This window comes from Eupeodes corollae, chromosome 1 (assembly GCF_945859685.1).
Source record: "Eupeodes corollae chromosome 1, idEupCoro1.1, whole genome shotgun sequence".
NCBI lineage: Eukaryota > Metazoa > Arthropoda > Insecta > Diptera > Syrphidae > Eupeodes > Eupeodes corollae.
In genome coordinates, this window is record NC_079147.1 from 138,226,396 (window position 1) to 138,248,275 (window position 21,880).

At 33.5% G+C, this 21,880-nt stretch overlaps 3 protein-coding genes across 3 annotated transcripts in view; 2 read left to right on the forward strand and 1 right to left on the reverse strand.

The window, feature by feature from the left end:
- Positions 1 to 21,880, reverse strand: part of LOC129940057 (uncharacterized) — a 25,826-nt gene continuing 3,946 nt past the window's right edge. The window contains exons 2-5 of the mRNA XM_056048284.1: positions 10,311 to 10,829; positions 10,030 to 10,248; positions 9,629 to 9,969; positions 1 to 515 (exon numbers count right to left, since the gene is read on the reverse strand). Of these exons, the coding sequence (XP_055904259.1) occupies positions 286 to 515; positions 9,629 to 9,969; positions 10,030 to 10,248; positions 10,311 to 10,570 (1,050 nt within the window). The 5' untranslated portion in view covers positions 10,571 to 10,829 and the 3' untranslated portion in view covers positions 1 to 285. The remainder of the gene's footprint in view (positions 516 to 9,628; positions 9,970 to 10,029; positions 10,249 to 10,310; positions 10,830 to 21,880) is intronic.
- On the forward strand, positions 17,629 to 18,817 carry LOC129940062 (S-formylglutathione hydrolase). Its single transcript, XM_056048291.1, has one exon. The coding sequence runs from the start codon at positions 17,812 to 17,814 to the stop codon at positions 18,667 to 18,669; it is 858 nt and encodes a 285-aa protein (XP_055904266.1). The 5' UTR covers positions 17,629 to 17,811; the 3' UTR covers positions 18,670 to 18,817.
- LOC129940061 (zinc finger protein 180) overlaps positions 18,906 to 21,880 on the forward strand; it is a 24,731-nt gene continuing 21,756 nt past the window's right edge. Inside the window, exon 1 of the mRNA XM_056048290.1 lies at positions 18,906 to 18,961. Within this exon, the coding sequence (XP_055904265.1) occupies positions 18,947 to 18,961 (15 nt within the window). The 5' untranslated portion in view covers positions 18,906 to 18,946. The remainder of the gene's footprint in view (positions 18,962 to 21,880) is intronic.

Consider the following 21,880-nt stretch of genomic DNA (forward strand, 5'->3'; position numbering starts at 1 on the left):
GATCCATTTTGTGTAATTTATTTATATTACAATTATTTAAAACTGGTAATGTAATTAAAACTAACTTTTACATCAAATAAATACAAATTCCCATCAGGTACAAAATTATGCAAAATATAAATAATAGCAACACAAGAAAACATAACATACAAACCAAAATGCTTTAATTTGACTAAAAAACTATTTTAATAAATAAATATATATAGATAATGATGTACGTATGTATGTAGGTATAAATAATATAAAGTATATATGGTAGATAATAGATATAGTTTTTTAAAGTTTTCAACCAATGTAACGTCGGGCCACCTGTGGACGGTTGTTACTGGTGGTAGCTTCTGTAGACCTTTCTTCGGGTAAAGGTTGACGATGATCCTCCTCACGACTGGCAAGAAGAGCAGCCTTATATCGCTCTGGAGCATTAAGTGCTCGCTCATAAACTTGAACGTACATTCGGGTTTTTTCAACACGTTCAGTTAAATGATTCAAAGCGGCCATTAGTGGTTGGAGATATTCTAATTATGCAAATAAAAAAGGAAAGAAAAGAAAATGGATTACATAAATCTCGTGTTGCATTAAACCAAACGTTAATCCTAAGTTTAATCACTTTCGTGTGTTTTAATAAAACTTTGTAATTAAAAAAAAAATCCTTCAACTTCATCAAAAAATCAACTCTATTAGTTATACAAAATTAAATTCATCGTTAAATGATTTTTTTTTTTTGGTTCAAAGTTCAAACTGAAAGATTTTTAATGATACAAGTAGTGACTCAGTGACTACAAGCAGTTTAAAGGTAATATTAGACCCTTTTCCCAGTACACATATTTAATAAAAAAGTCAAGGTAGCCGTTAGAAGAAACCCTTATTCAGAATCGTAAAAGTGTAATGAATGCCTGTACATAGATATGATTGAAATTCGAACTTCAAAATCGATTTCAATAAATGCACAAGAAAAACAACTCTTCGTTAATGTCGATGCTTGTATTTTTCTCTCTAAGACTAAGTATCTTTATTTACATATATAAATATGTTTGTATTAATTTGGGTATGCTTTAGATTCACAAATCAGTCCTGCAGATGTCGCTGCAGTCGGTATCTAGGTTTTTTATCTATACTGCAACTAACCAACTGGAATGAAATTTTAACTTCCTATAGGAAGTTATTGTAATAGGTCCGATTTGTCAAATTGAAAATTTTGACATTTCTTGACGTTTCAAGGTCCCTAGAGTCGAAATAAAAGATGTCTGTGTGTGCGTGTGTACGTACGTCCGTACGTTCGTGACGTTTTTTTCGTCGTCCATAGCTCAAGAACCAGAAGCGATATCGACCTCAAGTAAATTTTGTTATACAGATAATAAGGCAGAAAGATGCAAAAGGACTCTCAAGAAAATTGCCTGGGCGGTTTTTTTAACCACAGCAGTTTAAAAAAAGGTGAACATTTTGGTTAACCCTAAATATCTTATTAACCAAAAACGCTATTTTTTTTTTTAAATCCAACTAACGGTTTTTATAAATCGAAAAAACCGAAAAAAAATTGTCACCTCGAAAATTTTACGAATAGGTACAAAATGATTTTATCTCCAAAACAACTTTGTGCGACGAAAATAAAGTTTTTAACATCTGGTAAAATTTTTAGAAAAATCGAATTGACATTTTTTTTATAAAAAATAAAAACCTAAAAAAAACCTCACTCAAAATTGCTAAAAACTGAATTTCGACTTGAATACCTTTTCAAAAATTTGAGATTATGGCTTTCAACTTATTTTATCTATTAAAAAATATTGTTTTAAATGTTCAGTAAAATTTTGAGAAAAATGGAATTTACAGTTTTTTTACAAAAAATAAAAACTTAAAAGAAAATTTAACAAAAGATGTTAAAAATTTATTTTCGACTAAAATATCTTTTCAAAACTGTAAGATCATGGCTTCCAGCTAATTTTAACTTACAAGAAATATTGTTTTCGATATTCAGTAGTTTTTTTTTTATAAAAATCGAAAATGTTTGATTTGAGAACAATTAAAGTGGTGATTCTCATCGGCTTTTTGATGATTAAATTAAAACAGTTTTCATCTGATTTTTCCCAACGTTTCGACGGTGATTGCCGTCTTCTTCAGGGGATGGGTTTGAATATTACAAAAACATTTAAAAAACAATTAAAACAAATTAAATTTAAAGCGCATCCGATTTGAAGACTTGTCAACTGTTGAATTGTTTGTGTCTGAAACTAAGGAACAATAAACGGCGGATATGTTTTGAGTGTCTTGTTTGCGGTTCATATTATTTTTGTGGTTTATTATGTAAAGTGTTTCTATTGTAAAGCGTTTGGATGTACGTTTTCCGTTGCAAGAATTTGGACTCCTTTAAAATCTGGTTGATGTCCTGTTTCGATGGCGTGGCATGCTAGTGCTGTCTTTTCCGTTTTTTTGGCGAATGTCAGATTTATGGTTAGCTATTCTTTGTCGAAGGAGTTGTTTAGTTGTGTAAATGTAACACAGATTGCATGGTTCGTCCGGTTTTCCTTTGCAGTTTATTTTGTAAACTACGTCTGAGCGGCGATCCTTGTCCGTTTTCGTCTTTAGACATGTAAATAAAGATGCAACTGTCTGGTTTGACTTACATGCTAAGTTCACGTCAGGGTTGTTTTTGGCGACAACTTCTTTGAAATTTTCCGAGAGTTTGGGAACATACACAACACTTTTATAAACACCTTTCTTCTCCAACTTATTTCCGAAAGAAACTTGATGTTTTTGACGAAGTATCAAGTTTCTTATGATTTCTATCGGAAGGCTATTGTCAATAAGTATTTGTGTGACTTTTTTCTCATTGGCCGAGTGGTATTTTGGGTCACTCAACGCAAAGACTTTATGTATGAGATTGGATGCTGTGTTCATACGTTTGTGTTTGGCTTGGTTAGTGATTAGGAAATTGACAAGTCTTCCAGATGCCGTATCCTTCTGATACCAGTCGAAAGATAGACGGTCGTTTTCTCGATAGATTTTAACGTCTAAGAATGCTATTGACTCACTTTCTTCCTTCTCTACGTTAAACTGGATCGTTTCGTTGAATTGGTTGAGGCATCGTAGCACATTATCAATTTCTTCTATTTTAACAATCGCGAAAATATCATCAACGTACTTTGCTATAAAATTAGGTCTGTAGTTAAGTTTAAAACATTCTTCAAGCAAATAGTCTAAAACCAAGTCAGCAATCGTCGGGGAAAGAGGATTTCCCATTGGCATACCATGTATTTGTTTGTACAAATTGTCTTTAAACTGTAAGTAGTTATTGTCCTTTATGCAAAAATTAAACAATTAGAGGAATTTGCTTTGGCTCAACCTTGTGTTTTCGCTTATAGTTTCCCATTTCCTTTTAATAATGTTGATTGCAAGTTGAACGGGAACATTAGTAAACAGAGAAACAGCGACGTAAGAAACCAAAACTTCATTTTTATCGATTATTAAATCTTTCGCTTTGCACTTGAACTCTAAAGAATTTCTGACTGAGTGGGGAGATTCTTTCGTGACACTCTGTAATATTCTACCAAGAAACCTGGAGAGTTCGTAACAAGACACTTTTATCGATGATGCTATGAGGCGGAGAGGCATGTTTTGTTTGTGTATATTCGGTAGTCTATATATAGCAGGTATTTGTGCTGTGTATTTCCAGATCTACAAGCTTATTTTAATAATCAAGCGTGGCTTAATGGACGATTTATTTTAGCCGCAAAAATATCGTTGTTGACGCTTTTAACTTCTAAATACAACTAAATCAATCGACCCTGTTACCGACCCCTACAAAAGCAACTATCCTGTTGAATTTTTGATTTACTGTATGGCTCAGGAATGCCACAACATAAAAACGGGCTTACCTATCATTTTGTAACGGAGCAAAATTGTTCATACAAATAATTATACACAATGTTACTGAAACTACAATTTTGAAACCTAATAAAGATAGGAAATTAATTAATTGATTAATATCCCTTATTTCTTGCTCTTCCAAAATTATGGAAAAAGCTCGAGAAACGGAAATACTAACAAAAACTCCAAGAAACTCAAATTTATCATATCCTCCATGGAATATAAAAGCCGATTTATTTGTATTGAGCCCTGCTCACTACAGTAAAACAAATACAAGCAATGCAGTATACCAATCACTGTTCTCAAGTATTTCATCAGAACTTAAAACTTAAGGCTGGAAATGTATATTCACTGATGGATCCAAATCAAAAGATAATACATCGTTTGCAGTCAAATCTGAAGATGGCCAAATCCTCAATATTGGCATCCTCCCGGAATATGCTTCTATTTTCACCGCAGAAGCCTCCTTTCCTATTCTGCAATCAGCCAAATCAATAAGGAATTCCAACAACAAGTTCGTAATATGCTGATAGAATATCATTCCTGAAAGCAGTTAAAAATCCAAACAACGATTCAGATCTTATTTTCGCGATAAGGAACAAGATAATAATGAAGCCGAATAAAATGAAACTGATTTGGACTCCAGGACATTCTAATATACGTGGAAACGAAGAAGCTGATAAAGTAGCAACCTCTACCAACAAATCACCAGTGTATAAATTCAATATATACACCAAAAGACATGAAAACCCAAAAACACCTTGAGAAAAAAACAAGAAATCGAATGGAGCCTATTAAACCTACCCTTAATACCCTACAAACGTATCGAAACAGAAAATCTCTAACTACATCCGCTTAAGACTTGGTCACACGTCAGCAACTCACAAACACCTTCTAAACAAAAACAATCCACCGATATGCTCCACCTACAATACAAAAATGAGTTTAACTCACCTCCTCAAAAACTGACAATCATCGGAAGCTCCTCTTTTATCAATATTCAAAAATATATCGATATAGGACGTAAAAAGTTCAGAGAACAGCTTGCGTGGGCACCACAGGGGCCATGCGTACTTGCCCAACGGACGCCTTAAACGTTATTTTGGATCTTCTACCAATCGACCTTTTTATTAAATACATAGTTTCCTGCAGCGCTATTAGGCTGAAGGAATCAAACAGCTGGTTGTCAAAACCTTATGGTCACAGCATCACAACGAAATTGATTCCCTCAGATATTATCTCGGTAGACACTTCTGCACTCCTACTTTGAGCCTTAGTAAGGGTTTTAAGGTTAATTTCCCATCCAGAGAAGATTGGAAGGATGACATCGTGTCGATAGGTTTCGACACAACCATCTTTACTGACGGCTCAAAGATGGAGTGCGGAGTTGGTTCTGGGATCTTTTCTGAGTCCCTAAATGTAGCTAAATCCTTTAGGCTTCCTGACTTTGCTAGATTTTTTCAGGCTGAACTGCTGGCAATAAGGGAGGCATGTAAGATACTTAAACAAAGCCCAAACCAAAACCGAAATGCGGTTATCTTTACAGACAGTCAGGCAGCTGTCAAAGCCATTAACTCGGCCACAACCTCATCTACATTGGTCCAACAATGTCGCGATGAGCTTGCGAGCCAGAATATTAACCTCGGTGTCACCCTGATCTGGGTTCCGGGCCATAGTGGTATCGTGGGAAATGAACGGGCTGCCGAGCTAGCCAGGCAAGGATCGGTCCTTCATAGCTCACTTGCGGAAATGGTTAACATTCCTCTTGGTGCTATGAAGGGTAAAATCTTTTCTATCTATTGAACTGAATCGAACCGAAGGTGGACCAAAGAGAAAGTGAAACGATAATCCATTTTCTCTGCAAATGTCCTGCTTTGGCAAACACTAGAATGAAATATTTTGGAAAAGCATTCTTTCACGAACTTGATGAGCTATCTAAGACAAAGATTAGAGACCTAATCTTTTTTCTCAATGCGACAAAATGGCTCCAACATAATCGCTATGGAGCTTCTCTATAAATCTTTCCCTTTCTATCACAGGTCAAACGAGTTTTTGGTATCAAAATGACGCAATACAGCGCTAATTGGATCTCAGTCTAGGTTGCCTTGAGATCACCATTTCTACTTACCTACCTACGACGTATTAAAAAACCCCACCAGCTCAAATATCGAAAATGTAAATAAATTTCTTACAACCCTTAACTTAAATGTATACAAATTTTAATAACAAGCAGAGCCAATAGTCGTCGCAGCTAGGCTCTCTCCTTTTTTTGTATGTTTATTACCTTGTAATTTTAATTACTAGTCAATAAAATATAAAGGAGACTGAGAAGAGGCCAACACTCATAACTAACTATTGGCATGTGCTGGAAATATTTAAATGTTTTTTTTTTGTAACAAGTCAATTTTGTTATCAATTGAAATTAAAACAGTTTTCTGCAATTGAGTTTTTTTTTCATATAGTAGCAAACTATCTTTATTTTTTGCCAAGATATTTGAATGGAAAACAATTTTTACAAACTTTTTGTTGTATTTTTTTTAAGGTTGTTATTTTTTGAATACAAAACTGTTAATTAGATTTTATACCATGTGTTTAAAACGTTATTCTTCGTTATTATCAATACAAATTTATTTGAAGTCGATATTTCTACTTGTTCTTGAGGTATGGGCGCCGAAAAATAGTATCGTGAACGCATGAACTTTCGTACACACGTCACACGCACACACAGACATCTCTCTAAATATTTTTGATCAAGATTCTGGGGACTTTGACGCTTAAAAATGTCAAAATTATCAATTCGAAAAATGGGACCAATATTGGCCGCATTCATAAAGCTAGTGACTACGTTGTCAAAATTCAACTAGCTTTGTGAATGCAAAATTGCACTGCAAAGCTAGTCAACCCGGAACTGTCATATTAATGACAAACTTTAAATATTTTTTTTAACCTCCCATAGGAAGTTATTGTAATAGGTCCGATTTGTCAAATTGAAAATTTTGACATTTCTCGACGTTTCAAGGTCCCTAGAGTCGATATAAAAGATTTTTAGAAAGATATCTGTTCGTGCGTGTGTACGGACGTTCGTACGTTCGTACGTCCGTGCGTTCGCGACGTTTTTTTCGTCTTCCATAGCTCAAGAACCGAAAGGGATATCGACTTCAAATAAATGTTGTTATACAGATAATAAGGCAGAAAAATAAAGAAAGAGCTCTCAAGAGAATTGCGTGCGCGGTTTTTTTACCATAGCAATTTAAAAAAAAAGGTGAACATTTTGGTTAACCCTAAATATCTTACGAATTAATAACGCTAGAGACTTGATTAACATTTTATATTATATATTGTAACGTTATTCTAAATCAGTATATTTTTTGAAAAAAATCTAATCAACGGTTTTTTTATAAATCAAAAAAACTAAAAAAAAAATTTGTCACCTCGCAAATTTTACGAAAACAAAATGATTTTATCTCCAAAACAGTTTTGTGCAACGAAAAAAAAAACTTTTTTAACATCTGGTGAAATTTTGAGAAAAATCGGTTTGATAGTTTTTTTACAAAAAATAAAAACCTAACAAAAAAAACAATACTAAAACTTGGTAAAATTTTACTTGTGACTCAAATAGCTTTTCAAAAATTAAAAATATTGTTTTCAAACTTTTTTATATCACAGAAAATATTGTTTTCGATATTCAGTAGTTTTTTTTTATAAAAATCCAACAGTCCGTTAAAATCTACAAAAAATAGTACGCAAATTTGGTAAAAATTGATGTTTTTTTTCTTGACATCTCTCAAATTAATTTCATTCATCTATTCATTGGTAAAAATTTGTTTTCGAATAAAATTCTATTCAACAAAACTAGACTTTCAAGCTAACTATTTCTTATATGAAAAATATTGCTGGTAATTTTAAAATTTTTAAGAATAATTCAACGGACAACTTTTTTAAACCAACACGAAAACCTATAAACTTTTAAGCAAGACAAATCGACAGACAGGATAGGAAGTTATCAGTGTGGGTCGCCTCACCAGCCTCTTTTTTATTTTAAATTCAATAAAACTTAATAGAAGACACAATATTATTGATTTATATTTGTATTTAAATACCGAAAGATTAATTTCATTTTGAATTCTTCTGTCCTTACCGAGCAGCTGATTGTGAAACGTCGAAAAAAGTATGCACTAAGTTGGTAGCCGAAATTTGTACACTATGTCGAAGGGGACATTTTTGTAGTTAGATTTAGCTAATCAGAATCCCCTGACTACCAGCCACTAGAGCTTTGTGAATGCGACCAATAACTTCCTATGGGAAGTAAAAAAGAATTATCCGCTTTTAAGATATTTACCCTTTAGAACTACACAATGTTTTTTTTTTTTGATAAGACATCCAATGTCTTACGCCTTATGCAATACATATTGAAAAAAAATTGAATGTCTGGAAATGTAATGATCAGTGTACCTACATTCCAGAAGGTTGTCATCAAAATACATTTCAAAAAACACTAACAAAAATGCTGTAAATTGAATCGCTGTTGTCAACAGATTTAAATGTTCCTGTTATTTTTTTTTTTTGAGTAAATATCTTTCTTTTAACATATGTATAACAAAAGTTGTTTCCCTCAAAATACCATTACTTAAAATTTAATTCAAAAAATTGTATTGTATTCAGTAGGTTACAAAATTATGTTTTTTGTTGTTAATATTTTTATAAACTGGTATCTAAGATACATTTTATTAACCCACTTAAGTTATCCTTTTGCACTTTTTTGGAAACTCTAAAGGCCCAACTATAATAGGCATAAGCAAACATAAGCTTATGTCAAAAACCCAACGATAATTCACTTAAGTTTATTACTGCATAGCCATAATGCAATTTTGCTCACGTATCTAAATGTCAGATTTTACTTATGCGGCGAGCGACTGGGATCGCTCTTGCTTAAGTGTGCTTAAGTTAACGAAACTGAGAAAAATTGAACGAATCGGAGCTAGTCTCCATTATGTTCACTCGTATTGAGATTCTTTGTATTCGAACGTTTACTTATGCGCGCATATGCTAGCTTATGCCTATTATAGTTGGGCCTTAAGACTTCGTGCAGACAGACAAATGTTTCTGTTATAACCATAACTAAACTACCTGCAACTTTAATATCACCCAATTTTGAGCCCTCAGCTCTTAGACTAATAATTTTAAAGATTAAACAAAAGAAAATTTTAAAATATTGACTCAAATAGCTTTTCATTCCATTTTAATTATTCAAAACAGAAAAATAGTTTTCTCGTTGGTGTACGCTTAATTTTGAGAGTTATTGTATATTTCAATTACTATACGCACTGTCTATACTGTTTAGTGAATCATCCGTGATGTTATTTGCTTTTATTGATCATTGGCACAAAAGTTCAATCATTTTGGGTGCTATTAAGTTAATTTAAAATAACCAATTGAAATGGTATATGATTGCAATTTTTGCTTTCATTTGAATTTTTGATGCCATATTCTGTCTAAACCCTAAATGAATTATGCCCTATAGCTAAGCTTTCCAACGATATATGTATATCTCAGGAAATCACCCCTCCAACAATATCAACATTAACGACCATTTAAAGATTGAAGTAGAATACTTTATGGAGATTAAATAAAAACAAGTTATAATCAGTTGAATATTTCATTCAATCCTTAGAATTATCTTAGATTTTTTATCACTATGAACTAAGAATTGATTTTAATGCAAGTTTGTTGTTTTAGCAACTTCAAAAAAACAACATTTTAGTCATACCTTCGGCATCCGGTGCAATAAAGTCTCCTTTACGATGCTCTAACGTGCAATATTTAAAACGTTCCAAATTCGTAATAGCTTGCTGAAGCTGCCCCAAAGCTTCTTCACATTTGGCATAAGCTGATTTATACTCTGCTGGCATAGGTCTTTTAAGTACTTCACGTAAACTGCGAAGTAATTTATGACTGCTCCATACGGCATATTTAGTTTGGGCCGATACACTCAATGTGTTTGGAATTGTCTTTTCATCATAAACAGTAGTGGTTATAAATTCCGCATGGATGGAGAATTCCAAGTCGCTAAATAAAGAGAAGAGTTTATGAACTCTATTTTTGGTGAGCCTATAGAAAAACAAAAAAGTTAAATGAAATGCTCGATTTCATTTACTCCCGAGATCTTACGCTTCTGGTGTTAGACCGAGCTCAATCATAGTGGCATCAATATCAATGCCCGAAGTATCAGGATCAATATCTGGTTGTTTGTTGCTTATGCGCCTTCTTGTTCTTGGGCAACAGTAATTGACAAATTTTGGAGTGGAACTTTTTAAATTTGAAGGATTGGCTAAAACACTTGTTATCATGGTTTTAGTATATTGCGGAGAAGCACCCACGAGGCCGTAACTGAAAATATTATAGTTCAAGATGTAGAAGGCAATTGCTAGAATAAAAGGATATAAACGAACTTATAGGCTGTTGTCGGTTGTACTACACCAGACAACAAAGGAGCTGGCTGTAGATATGAATCATGAGTGATGTCATCTGGATGTGTTCTCTGGATTAAATTTGGTATTCCGGCGAATCCTTGTACCTTTTCGACTTTATGACCATTTATAGACTCATCAACTTCATCGCTTTGTACTAGCTTCTCTAAATAAATACGCATATTTTCCATTTGATTCTCAAGCTGTTTGCTATAGTCAGGGTCCGCAGCAATTGTAGACATGGTTATGCGTTTTTGAAATAAACCAATTTATTGAGTGTAATTTGTTCTTGAGGTTTTTAGTTGTTTTAGGTTTTGTAATTTTATTTGTATATTTTTAATATCCTCTAAGCTCAGTTCAATTTTCGCAAGATCGCACAACGTTCCTCAACAAGTTGCAGTTAGCAGTCAGTTTGATTTGAATTGTGAATATTTCCAGGTAATTTCAAAACCCAGCTAAATTGATTTCCCCAGACAGCATGGCGACGCACTAGCCAATTTTCTGTTTCGGAGTAAAGAGTGCGTCCAGAGAATCAAATTATATTGTGATTTTATTTGAATAAATAAAATAATCTCTTTGGTTAGTTAGGGTGGAATACAGTATGAAATACTCATAATTATGTTCAAAAAGTTGCAGTTGCAAACTTTAAAACCGACTAGACTGAATTTTGGAGTGAATTTTAAATTTTCTGATTTGGAGGAAGGAGTGTGTTCAGAGAACAATATTTCATTTGGCTATTTAAACAAAAGCTCAATTCCGTTGTGGAAATTCATACAGAAGCTAAAAGTTTGCTCAAAAGTTGAAAATATCAGTGACTTAAAATTGTTTCGAAATAGGCGATATTACATTTGCCCAAACACCATGGCGTCGCACTAGTCTCTTTTCGGACTAAAATGTGTGTTCAGAGAACCGAATTTAATTGTTATTTTATTTGGCTTTTAATACAGTTAAATAAGTTCAGAAGCTGCAGTCAATTCAAATTGTGGATATTTAAAAAAATGTCAAACCCAGCTATGTCGAAATGGCCACTACGCTATAGTATATTTTCTGGTGCGTGGAGTAAATAATTTTGTCACTTGCCAAAATAATATGTCTATTTTATAGAAACTGTGCAAGAAGCTTTGCTTTTGCAAATAATTTCGAACTTCAAGTAGTCAAAACAGTGGGACTCGCGATTTCATCCGTTTGTCTGCGTGTCTTCGTCCCTAGAGCCTAAGCCAGATTTGGTTAAGCTTTTACTGTTTTTTTACGTTTTTAACAGCAGTCCCCATGCATACCTCCTCCGGCTTCCCTCTGCCAGTTTACCACCGCTGGTTTACCTCTGCCAATTTCTATTAAAACGTTTGCAGGAATTCTGGAACGGTTTTCAATAATTATTTTCTGCATAAAAGCTAGATTAGATATTAACACAATACTATTTGATGAAAAAATGTCATTGTCTATTTTTGAATTAATTTTTTTTTTGTTTTTAAATTCGATATCTCGAAAATGGGTCATTCCATTTAAAGTATGATTTTTTTTTAAGAAATATAATGACAATGGAATTATGTGCGTTTTTTTGGTGTTCCATATATACTATAGTGAGAAATTGCTAACAAAACGATCCGCAGTAGCCAGATTTTTAAATTAAAAATTGGTACAACTGAAAGAAGATCTGTCAGAATAATAATAAACAAACACACAAATAGAAGAAAGTTTTATTAAAATCAAAATAAAAAATAAAAAACTAACTTAAACTAATAAAATGGACAATTTTCAAAAAGAAATGGTAGGAAAACATCTGCAAATTAAGATTCTATAAAAAAAAGTTCATTTAACATTTTTTCGTAGACTGCTACATTAACATGTGGTGTTGAATAGAGCTTGAAGCTCGTCTCAATTTGTATATACCTGAACCGAGTTGAAATGAGCTGGACTCGCGTCCATTCCGGGTGGGGATTGGAGTCGAGTCAAAAAACCTGTATGGAGGAGTTGGTTTTACAGATATTGGTCTGTTTATTTGCATGTTTGTGTACAAAAATATAGTTTTGGTTTAATCAAATTGAAAAAAAATTGCACATGGAGTACCGTATTCTTATATGGTGCTGAACTATTCAGTTTTTTCATTGTTTAACACTCAAACTATCTTACATGCACTTTATAAGAAACATCAAAACACCATTTTCATTTTATAAAGTACTGTCAAACTTAATCATTTTTGAATCTTCTTGTGCAGTGGAAACACCATGAAGATTTACTTAATCTAAACTGAAATAACCTTTGCGGAAGCATAGAAAAACTTAATTATCTTTTCCATTGTTTTCTCTTGCAAAATAAGCCCTGTTAGTCCATTTTCTTTAACATAAGTAAATAATATCAACAATAAATGATTTTTTTCCCCAGTGGAAAACACACACTACTCAACGAACACAGCCATCGAGATACAAATACAATATCAATCGTACCCTTTGAGAACGAAATCACATAAGATCCATCCCAGACTCGTATAAATGTCAAAAGCCCATCCATAGTAAGATTCTACTCTAACTTATATAGGTGTTATTCATACTATGGATATTGTCTTGTATTGTTATTCGTGTAAAATCCTACTATACTATGGATAGATTTTCAGTCAGCCATTATATTTAATTATACATTTGTTAAACACAAGACTCAATTAGGTGGCGCAACAGTCCATTACGAACCAGGACCTAGTAACTTACAACTCTCAACCATTCCTGTGTGCGAGTAATGTTGTCAGAGATCGAAGGGACCTACAGTTTATATGCCGCATCCCCACGGCTAATTTGAGAAAGCACTTTTCATAACAAGAATTACTCTTGGAGGATTTTTCAATTCCTCGCAAGAGGCAGTAACCGTGAAAAAGTTAGGTGGCAAAGGATTCTGTAATAAATGAAACTAAAGAGAAAGTTCGTTTTTTAAAAACCTAAGAAATACGCGAAAATGGTATTTGACATTCTGTATAACATTTCGTTTTTGTTTCTTTCTTTTTTTATACTTCAAACCCAACAGGATTTGATTGCATAATTCTGGGATGTTGACAGCCGTTTTAAAAGATAGGATATAAGTTTGAATCGTTAAGTAAAAGTTGGAAAACCATTAGCAAATAAATGATTTAAGATTTAAGATATAAAATGAAGAAAAAACTAAGAAAAATAAGCACGTAGATTATCTTATAAGTATTTCATCTTTATACTCATCAGTATAATTGTTACAGATTGTAATTTTATTATTTATTTTTGAAAAAAAAAGTTTTTTTGTGAATTTCTTTAAAAAAACTGTTTTTATTTTTTTTTGTTAACACGTTTACTTTTATAAATATACGCTAAATAAAAAAATGGGTCTGAAAATTTTCTTTTTTTAGTATCACTCACAAATGCATAATAAATCTGTATCTATAAATCACCTTTTTTAGAAAATGATACAACTTAATCGATTTAAGGAGAAAAACATCAAAGAAAAGGCTGTCGTTTATTTGTTCGCATGTGGAAACGAAAACTTTGGCTTTATAAATTACATGCAGCAAATTCTTCGAACACACTAAAACGTTTGTTCTCTTTGGCGATGCAGAATGTCACCAATGGACTTTTGGTGGTAAAACAGAAACACAATCAAAGCCTCAGACTCTTACACCGTTAGAGTTTACATCAATCAACGGACATATTTGAAATGAATTTTAAAAGATAAAGAATTTTCCTAAGTTTAGATTTTCGAAAAAGTAAATTTATTCATCATAACTCTGCTAGTAGCCAACTTCACTTTGATGTCGTCTTTGCATATGAAATCTATAATATTTTTTTTAAGCTCACCGTAGCATCAAGATGGCGTTGGAAGTCTTATATGCAAAAGTTAACACTGAGGCTCCATAAGAGTAAAATCCAATCCAGCTTCTCTTCCGCAATCTCATCCGCAATCCATTGTTTTTTTTTAACTGGGTATATTATGTCTTACCATGAGCAACCTCAAATGTCACATTTGACATTAGAAACGGTTAATCTATTGTATAAGAACACCAAATCGACACCCACCATCTTTTCATCGATTTCAAGGCCGCCTATGACAGCATATACAGGGACGAGCTGTATAGAGCCATGTCTAGTTTTGGCATCCCTTCCAAACTAGTCCGTGACCATGGAGAATTCACGCTGCTCCATAATGGTTGGAAACAACTTAACAGAACCTTTCGATGTCAAAAAAGGTTTAAGACAAGGTGATGCACTGTCATGTGATCTTTTAACATCGTGCTTGAAAAAATAGTGCAGAGCTTACACGTAAACACTAGAGGCATTATCTTACAAAAGTCTGTCCAATTACTAGCATATGCTGATGACATTGACATAATCGGAAGAACTCAGCGTGATGTCAACGGGGCTTTTGTGAGTATTGAGGGAGAGGCGGAAAAAATGGGTTTAAGGGTTAATGAGGGCAAAACAAAGTACATGATGTCGTCAAGAAATTACATACAACACCAACGTCTTGGTCAAAACGTCACCATCGACAGACGTAACTTTGAGGTAGTGAAGGACTTCGTCTACCTAGGCTCCGCTGTAAACGCAGAAAACAACACCAGCGCTGAGAACGCAGAATAACTCTTGCTAACCCCTGTTTCTTTGGACTAAGAAAGCAATTGAATGGTAAAGTCCTCTCTCGAGGGGCCAAAGTGTTGCTAAGACCCTTATCATCCCCGTCCTGCTATACGGTGCAGAAGCATGGACTATAACAAAAGCGGATGAAAGCACCTTGCGTCGGTTCGAGAGAAAAGTTCTTCGTGTGATCTTCGGTGCCGTATGCATCGAAGGGGAGTGAAGTAGAAGATAGATACAGCGACGTAGACTTAGCCAAAAGGGTAAAATTCCAACGACTAAGATGGCTGGGTCACGTAGAGCGCATGGAAACCAATGCTCTGGCCCGGAAAGTCTTCGAATCCACACCCACAGGACAGCGCAGTAGAGGAAGACCGCGGATCAGGTGGCGCGCACAAATGGAAGGTGACCTCACCCAACTTGGAGCCCGAAATTGAAGACATCTAGCTAGGGACCGAGCTAGATGGAGAAGTTTGTTGGGTGAGGACTGTAGCGCCACCTTCAGTATAAGTAAGTAACTTTCATACAAATTATATAAAAAAAATGCATTTGAGTAAATAAAAATTACCCCTTTAAATAAATTAAGAAGCTGGAGGAACTACAACAGCTAACTATTCAAGAGGATAAAAGAAAACACAGGTTTTGGGTGAATCCATTTCTCGAAGCAAGTTAACTTCATGATTTGGAGGCGCACCTTCTCAGGAACTTTCTATGGGAGGATGGTGCAGACTATAAGAATTTTCGTAGGATGTCGGTCGAAAGCTTTGAAGCTGCTCTGTGCCTAGTAAAGATAACTTTGAATTAAAGAATTTAGGCACTCGCCGACAATATAAACGAAATAAAATTTTAATTTCAAAAACTGTGAAAAATGGACGCTCACCAAAACAAACAACACAAACGTCAAATTTGATCCGCTCTAAAGCCTAGTACATACTTGTGAACCATCTCGTGAACCCATACAAATTTCAGTTTTTGGTTCACCCGTGAAGTTGCTCGTGAAGCTGAGTGGAGAACAAAGTGGAGAGTTTTCGTTCACGGGCAATTCACGTGCAAAATGTACGGGAACTGTTGGTGAAGCTTTGACATTTGGTTTCCGCATGTTCACAACGTGTACTCACAAGTGTGTACCAGTGAGCAATGTCAAAAGTTCACTTTCTCCACTGGCGAACGTTCACTTCACGAGGAAGTATGTACTAGGCTTAAAAATCCAAAACAGGCCGATAGTTCTGTCATCAGAAATTTTCAATGGAGACCCCAAGTAAGTAAAAAAACTGCATTAGCTAATTTGGCTTTAGAAACTAGATGCCGCGTCGTATGATAGTACTGTAGATTTAATATACAAAGATGTCATCTATTCTGTAATGCTAGAACTTGATTTTTGTATTTGTTCATTTTTTTAAAACTCTATAATAATACATGTCCCTAGATTCTTTTAAAAAAACCCATTTTGAGGCCAAGATATAAGATATGTCGTTTTGAAATTAATAATTGTTGGCGCTTCCAAACCTACAAGAACGCGGAAACATAGCTAAATTGTTGGATTTACTTTTAAGGGGGATTTTATATGGGATCAGGAATTAACTAGCAGTCAATATCTAGTATGTCAATAAAATTATCCGCATACAAGATTTTTTCATAAAATATAAACATATTAGAAAAATACATGTTAATTGTTGCATCACACGGCACGAATATTAATTTGCTCAAAATCCAAATGAATCGACAGAGCCAAATCGATTTTGGTTAGGCTCCATTTGGCTTGGTCGTGTATGGCCAGTTTTAGTACTCTCATGGAAAGGAAAGGCCGAAGTGACAACAAGTTGGCCAGCGAAGTGGTAAGTAATTTATATAAAACTTTAACACATTTTTATAAGACGTATCAACCTAAAATAGTATATTAAGCAACAATTGTATCCCGTCCTCTCCTAGATGAACCAAACGAAGGATAATAGCACTGGCCAACGGGGTTCTCTTATTGACATTTGAATTAGGCCTTAATTCAAATCCAACTTTAAAATTAAAATCCGTGATAAATTTCCAAATCTATAATCCTTTTCTTCAATATTCATTGGAAATATTTGTATTATATCATATAATAATTGAAAAACTTAAAAATATAGTCCAAAACGTACCTTTCAAAACTAAAGTATTAAATTCATGTCTTCCCCGAAATTTCATATAGATTCAAATAAAGACTCATAACTCATAAGATTTTCCAGAAACCAGGTAAGACACTAAAATGCTTTAAATTAGATCTAAAACAGAAAGGTTTTTGCTCTTAAAATACTTCAAAAACCTGATGTGATAGAAAATTTTAAAGGCCAGATTCGAATTTAGGACATCTTAATCCTTTAAAAAAGTTATTTTGTTTGCGCAACAGAAAAAAACCAAATTTTGTCGACTAGTGTAAATTCTTTATTCAAAGTCATGGGAGACAAGAAAACCGTCGCATTTGTCGAATTAACTTAATTTTAAATATGCTCTGATTTCTTTATCTACTGGGGACCTTTTAAAAGTTTCTTTTCCCCGCGTCCATGTCCAGGGCATATTCATCATAATTGAATTCTTCTCACTTCCTCATAGTCATGTCACATAAGAAAGCGAAAACATATTTCTATTGGGATTTTTACAGAAACTTGTCTGGTAGCACTACAAACGTCCTCAATAGATTCTCGAATCTCGACTCTCGTCTCAACTTTGACAGTCAGATAAGAAATTACAACGACAGCGGAATCGAATCGGCAAATTGAGAAGGAGAGTGCACTACATAAAGATTAAAGTTACACGGAGTCACCAACCTTAGTCTTCTCTTCAAGAGTATTTAATTTCAATTCAGATTTTTGATAAATTAAGAACAACTTGTCTGATTAAATATTAACTGTTTCACTGTCAGTACTGCTATGGCCTTAAAATTGTTGTCTACGTCAAAATGTTTCGCCGGCGAACAAAGAATTTATTCTCATTTCTCCGAAGTACTTAAATGTGAAATGAAATTTGGTGTCTTTTTACCACCTCAAGCAGTCGAAGACCAAATTGCCTGTCCTGTATTGTATTTCCTCAGTGGCCTAACATGTACTCATGAAAACTTTATTCACAAATCTGGTGTACAAAAGTATGCAGCTGAGAAGGGATTATGTATTGTGAATCCAGACACATCCCCGAGAGACGTTAAGGTACCTGGGGAAGATGACAGCTATGACTTTGGATCTGGTGCTGGCTTCTATGTGGATGCTACTGAAGAACCATGGTCAAAGAACTATCAAATGTTCAGTTATATTAACAAGGAACTCATAGAATTGATCAATGCCAATCTGCCAGTGACTAAAAAGCAGTCAATCACTGGCCATAGCATGGGTGGCCATGGGGCACTTATATCTGCACTAAAAAACCCCGGTCTCTACCAATCGGTGTCAGCATTTGCACCAATTTGTAATCCATGCGAATGCTCTTGGGGTCAAAAAGCTTTCAAAGGTTATATGGGCGATGATAAGGAAGAATGGAAGAATTGGGATGCCACTGAATTGGCTTCAAAGTATGCAGCCACTCCCGTTGAGATAATGATTGATCAAGGGACAGAAGATAATTTCTTAAAGAGCAAGCAACTTTTGCCGGGCAATTTTCTTGCAGCTGCAGCTGGTAATGATCATCTACAAACAGTTTATAAACTAAGAGAAGGCTATGATCACAGCTATTATTACATTGCTTCATTTGTTGGTGAGCATGTGAATTATCATGCAAAATTTTTAAATAATAACTGATAAAGAGTCATCAGATAAAAATAATTATTTACTCATCAATAAAAATAATAAATTGTTATCGTAAACAGTTTGTAATTGTAATTGTACTTGTAACTGTTAATCAATTAATACTTGTTCTTGAATAAAAAAATCATTTTACGTAGTTTTATATGAACGTGTTTTATTTTTTAAAAGCCAATTGAATGTCCACTTATTAGTTATCTTTCTTAATCTCCAAGTTTCAAGTCGACTTTAATCTTTCAATTTAAAAATATCTAAGTAAAAGTTTCAAACAAAGATGGGATATCTTTGGGTAAATAAAATACTGTTTTTTATAGTTGCATTTTGGTACCGAGGTAGTAATTGTTTATCAGTGGAATTATCAGACTTTCATGCAAGTGGTCAATTACAACCTGAACTATATTCCTTTCTTCAAACTTCTTGCCAGGAATCAACATATCCTGTAAGAGTAGTGACGAAAAATCAATTTTAATTTAACTGCTTGGAGTAGTACCGATGGTTAGTTTGTAGGACTGTCACGCCAGAGGCCTTGGGTTCAATTAATGTCTGTGCCACATTAAAGTGCTGTTTGAAATTGGCATATAAAATGTAGGTCTCCTCTATCCCTGAAGTTACGCACACACAGGAATAGTTAAAAGTATCGCGCAGCCTATTTATTAATTTCAGTTTGGATTTGAAAATATTTTATTACATCCAATAACTACAGGCATTTTTAAAAATATATTTTTGGACTTTTGCGACTTTTCGGTACTATATGTTTCGCCCAATATTACAGTTAGTCTTTCAAATTAGATGACGCCGAATTTTTGTTTAAGACGAACGCTTTGTGGACGATTATCGACACAATTATAAAATATACAATCTACGACAAAAATATAGCACATTACTTTATTTTCCAGTATTGCAGATACCCATGAGTTGAGAAACTGTTTTAATGGTTCAATTATAATGAGCTATTACAAACTTATTTTTTTCTCATTAAATTACAAAAATGTAAAAACTCTAAGAGAATTACCGTAATCTAAAAAAGCATCAAAAAATGCTTCGACAAAATGATAGCAATTAATATTTAATTTTAGTTCACTTTTGTTGATTGTTTTTTTCTCAAAGACCCAGAAAATTATGGTAAGTCACGCAGTAGTGGACGTCCAAGAGCGGTTACACGTAGAAAAGAACAAGCTTTTTTACGTATCGCTTCAAATGCTTACCTTGCTGCTAAAAAAAATTTAGAACGTCTGTAGTTAAACGTTAGGAATGTGCAACGAATCTTAACAAATCTGAGACCACCCAATTCAAAAAATGCAATGAAAACTGCCCCTTACAGCGAATCACCACGAGGCACGACTTAAGTTTGCAGAAGATCGCATAAAGTGGAGAACATGAAGGCGGCGGTTCTTTTTACCGATGAAAAAAAAAGTTTAATATGGATAGCCCAGATGTCTGGTCATATTATTAGCATGATCTGCGGAAAGAAAAGCAATATCTTAGTCGCCGCCAACACGGGGGAAGATTTGTAATGACTATAATAATATCAAAGTCGATTCAACTAGAAAGCCAAGACTACAATAATTGGATCCGAAATATAACAACTAATCCTGAGAAACGTTTTACTAAGAGTCTAATGATTTCCCAGCAGGACATTCCTCCCGTTGATACTGCTAAGATTGGGCAGGTTCAGGCGGCATAAGGACTTAAGAGAAAGTCAATTTTCTATTATCTGATTGGAAAGTTGACTTTAAATTTAGTCAAGAAAAATCTCCCTATCTATCAAATCAAGTGAACTTATGTCACATTGACAATTGATGATGTTTTTTAATTCAACTGAAAGCTGAACTTTACTACTCTATGAATTATTTATTTTTTGTAGACAATGATATTTTTGATAGTTTATGTACAATGAACTGAAGGTAGAAGTTAGTGAAGTAAAGTTCCAAGTTTGAAAATTATGACAGTTAGAAAAATAACTAGTTGCCTTGGCTTGACCGCAAATGAAGTCCGTAATGTTGTCTGAACCTGCCCATTATAAAGTTCTATTTTGAAGGAAATGATATAGAGATTCTACAATGGCCTGCCCGCTCTCGGGATCTAAACATAATTGAAAACTGTTGAAAATATATCCGAACATTATTAAAAACTCTTCCAAAGCCCGTAACCTAAGTTTTTATACTACTTTAAAAAAAATGCTATCTTTTCGTCGCATCCCTAAAGGCTGGATTGAATTATTTTTATTGTTTTTGTGATTAAGGCTGTTTTATTTCATTGCTACTTTATAAATTAAATGATAAATATTTTACAAATGTCTGTTTTTTCAGTTGCAAAATAATATAAAAATAACAACAATTCGAACAAAAATGTTATATAAAAATATCATCTTTATTTTAATTAGCATTAATGTGTTGGTATAAAATGTTTTTGTAGGTCCTCCACAAAGCGTATTTACCGTAGGGCTAAAATGGCTTCAGCCCGAGAGAGCCAATTTATAATATTTGCGATTGTACTTTCCAAATATACGATCAAAAGGGCGCAAGCAGAGCAATCCAGATAGTAACTCACATATTCGATCGAATGAATTTCACTATTTCTATTTTTTTTATAAAAAGATCAATACTATCTTAGCAAACTTTAGAAAAAAAAAATATTTTATTAGTTCAAAACTTAAGAAAAAAGAGGCTGGGATGCGATCCACACTGATAACTTCCCATCCCGTCTGTCGATTTGTCTTGCTTAAAAGTTTGTCTATATGTACTCGTATCAATTTGTACCAAATTTGCGTACTATTTTTTATAGATTTTATTTTTTATGAAAAAACGGACTGTTGGATTTTTATATAAAAATCACTGAATATCGAAAACAATATTTTCTGTAAAATAAAATAAGTTTGAAGCCAATATTTTTAATTTTTGAAAAGCTATTTGAGTCGAGAGTAAATTTTTACCAAGTTTTAGTATTGTTTTTTTTTTAGAGTTTTATTTTTGTAAAAAAACTGTCAATTCGATTTTCTTCAAAATTCAATCGAATGTTGAAAACAATATTTTCTATAAGATAAAATTAGTTTGAAGCCAATATTTCAAAGTTTTGAAAAGATATTTGAGTCGAAAATCAATTTTTACCAACTTTTATAATTTTTTTTTAAGGTTTTTATTCCCCAACATCTTTCAGAATGTTTAAAACAATATTTCTTATAAGATAAAATAAGTTTGAAGTCTAACTT

Bases quoted from the DNA above. Each gene is read 5' to 3' on its own strand.
- LOC129940062 (XM_056048291.1), top strand. From the start codon at position 17,812: ATGGCCTTAAAATTGTTGTCTACGTCAAAATGTTTCGCCGGCGAACAA.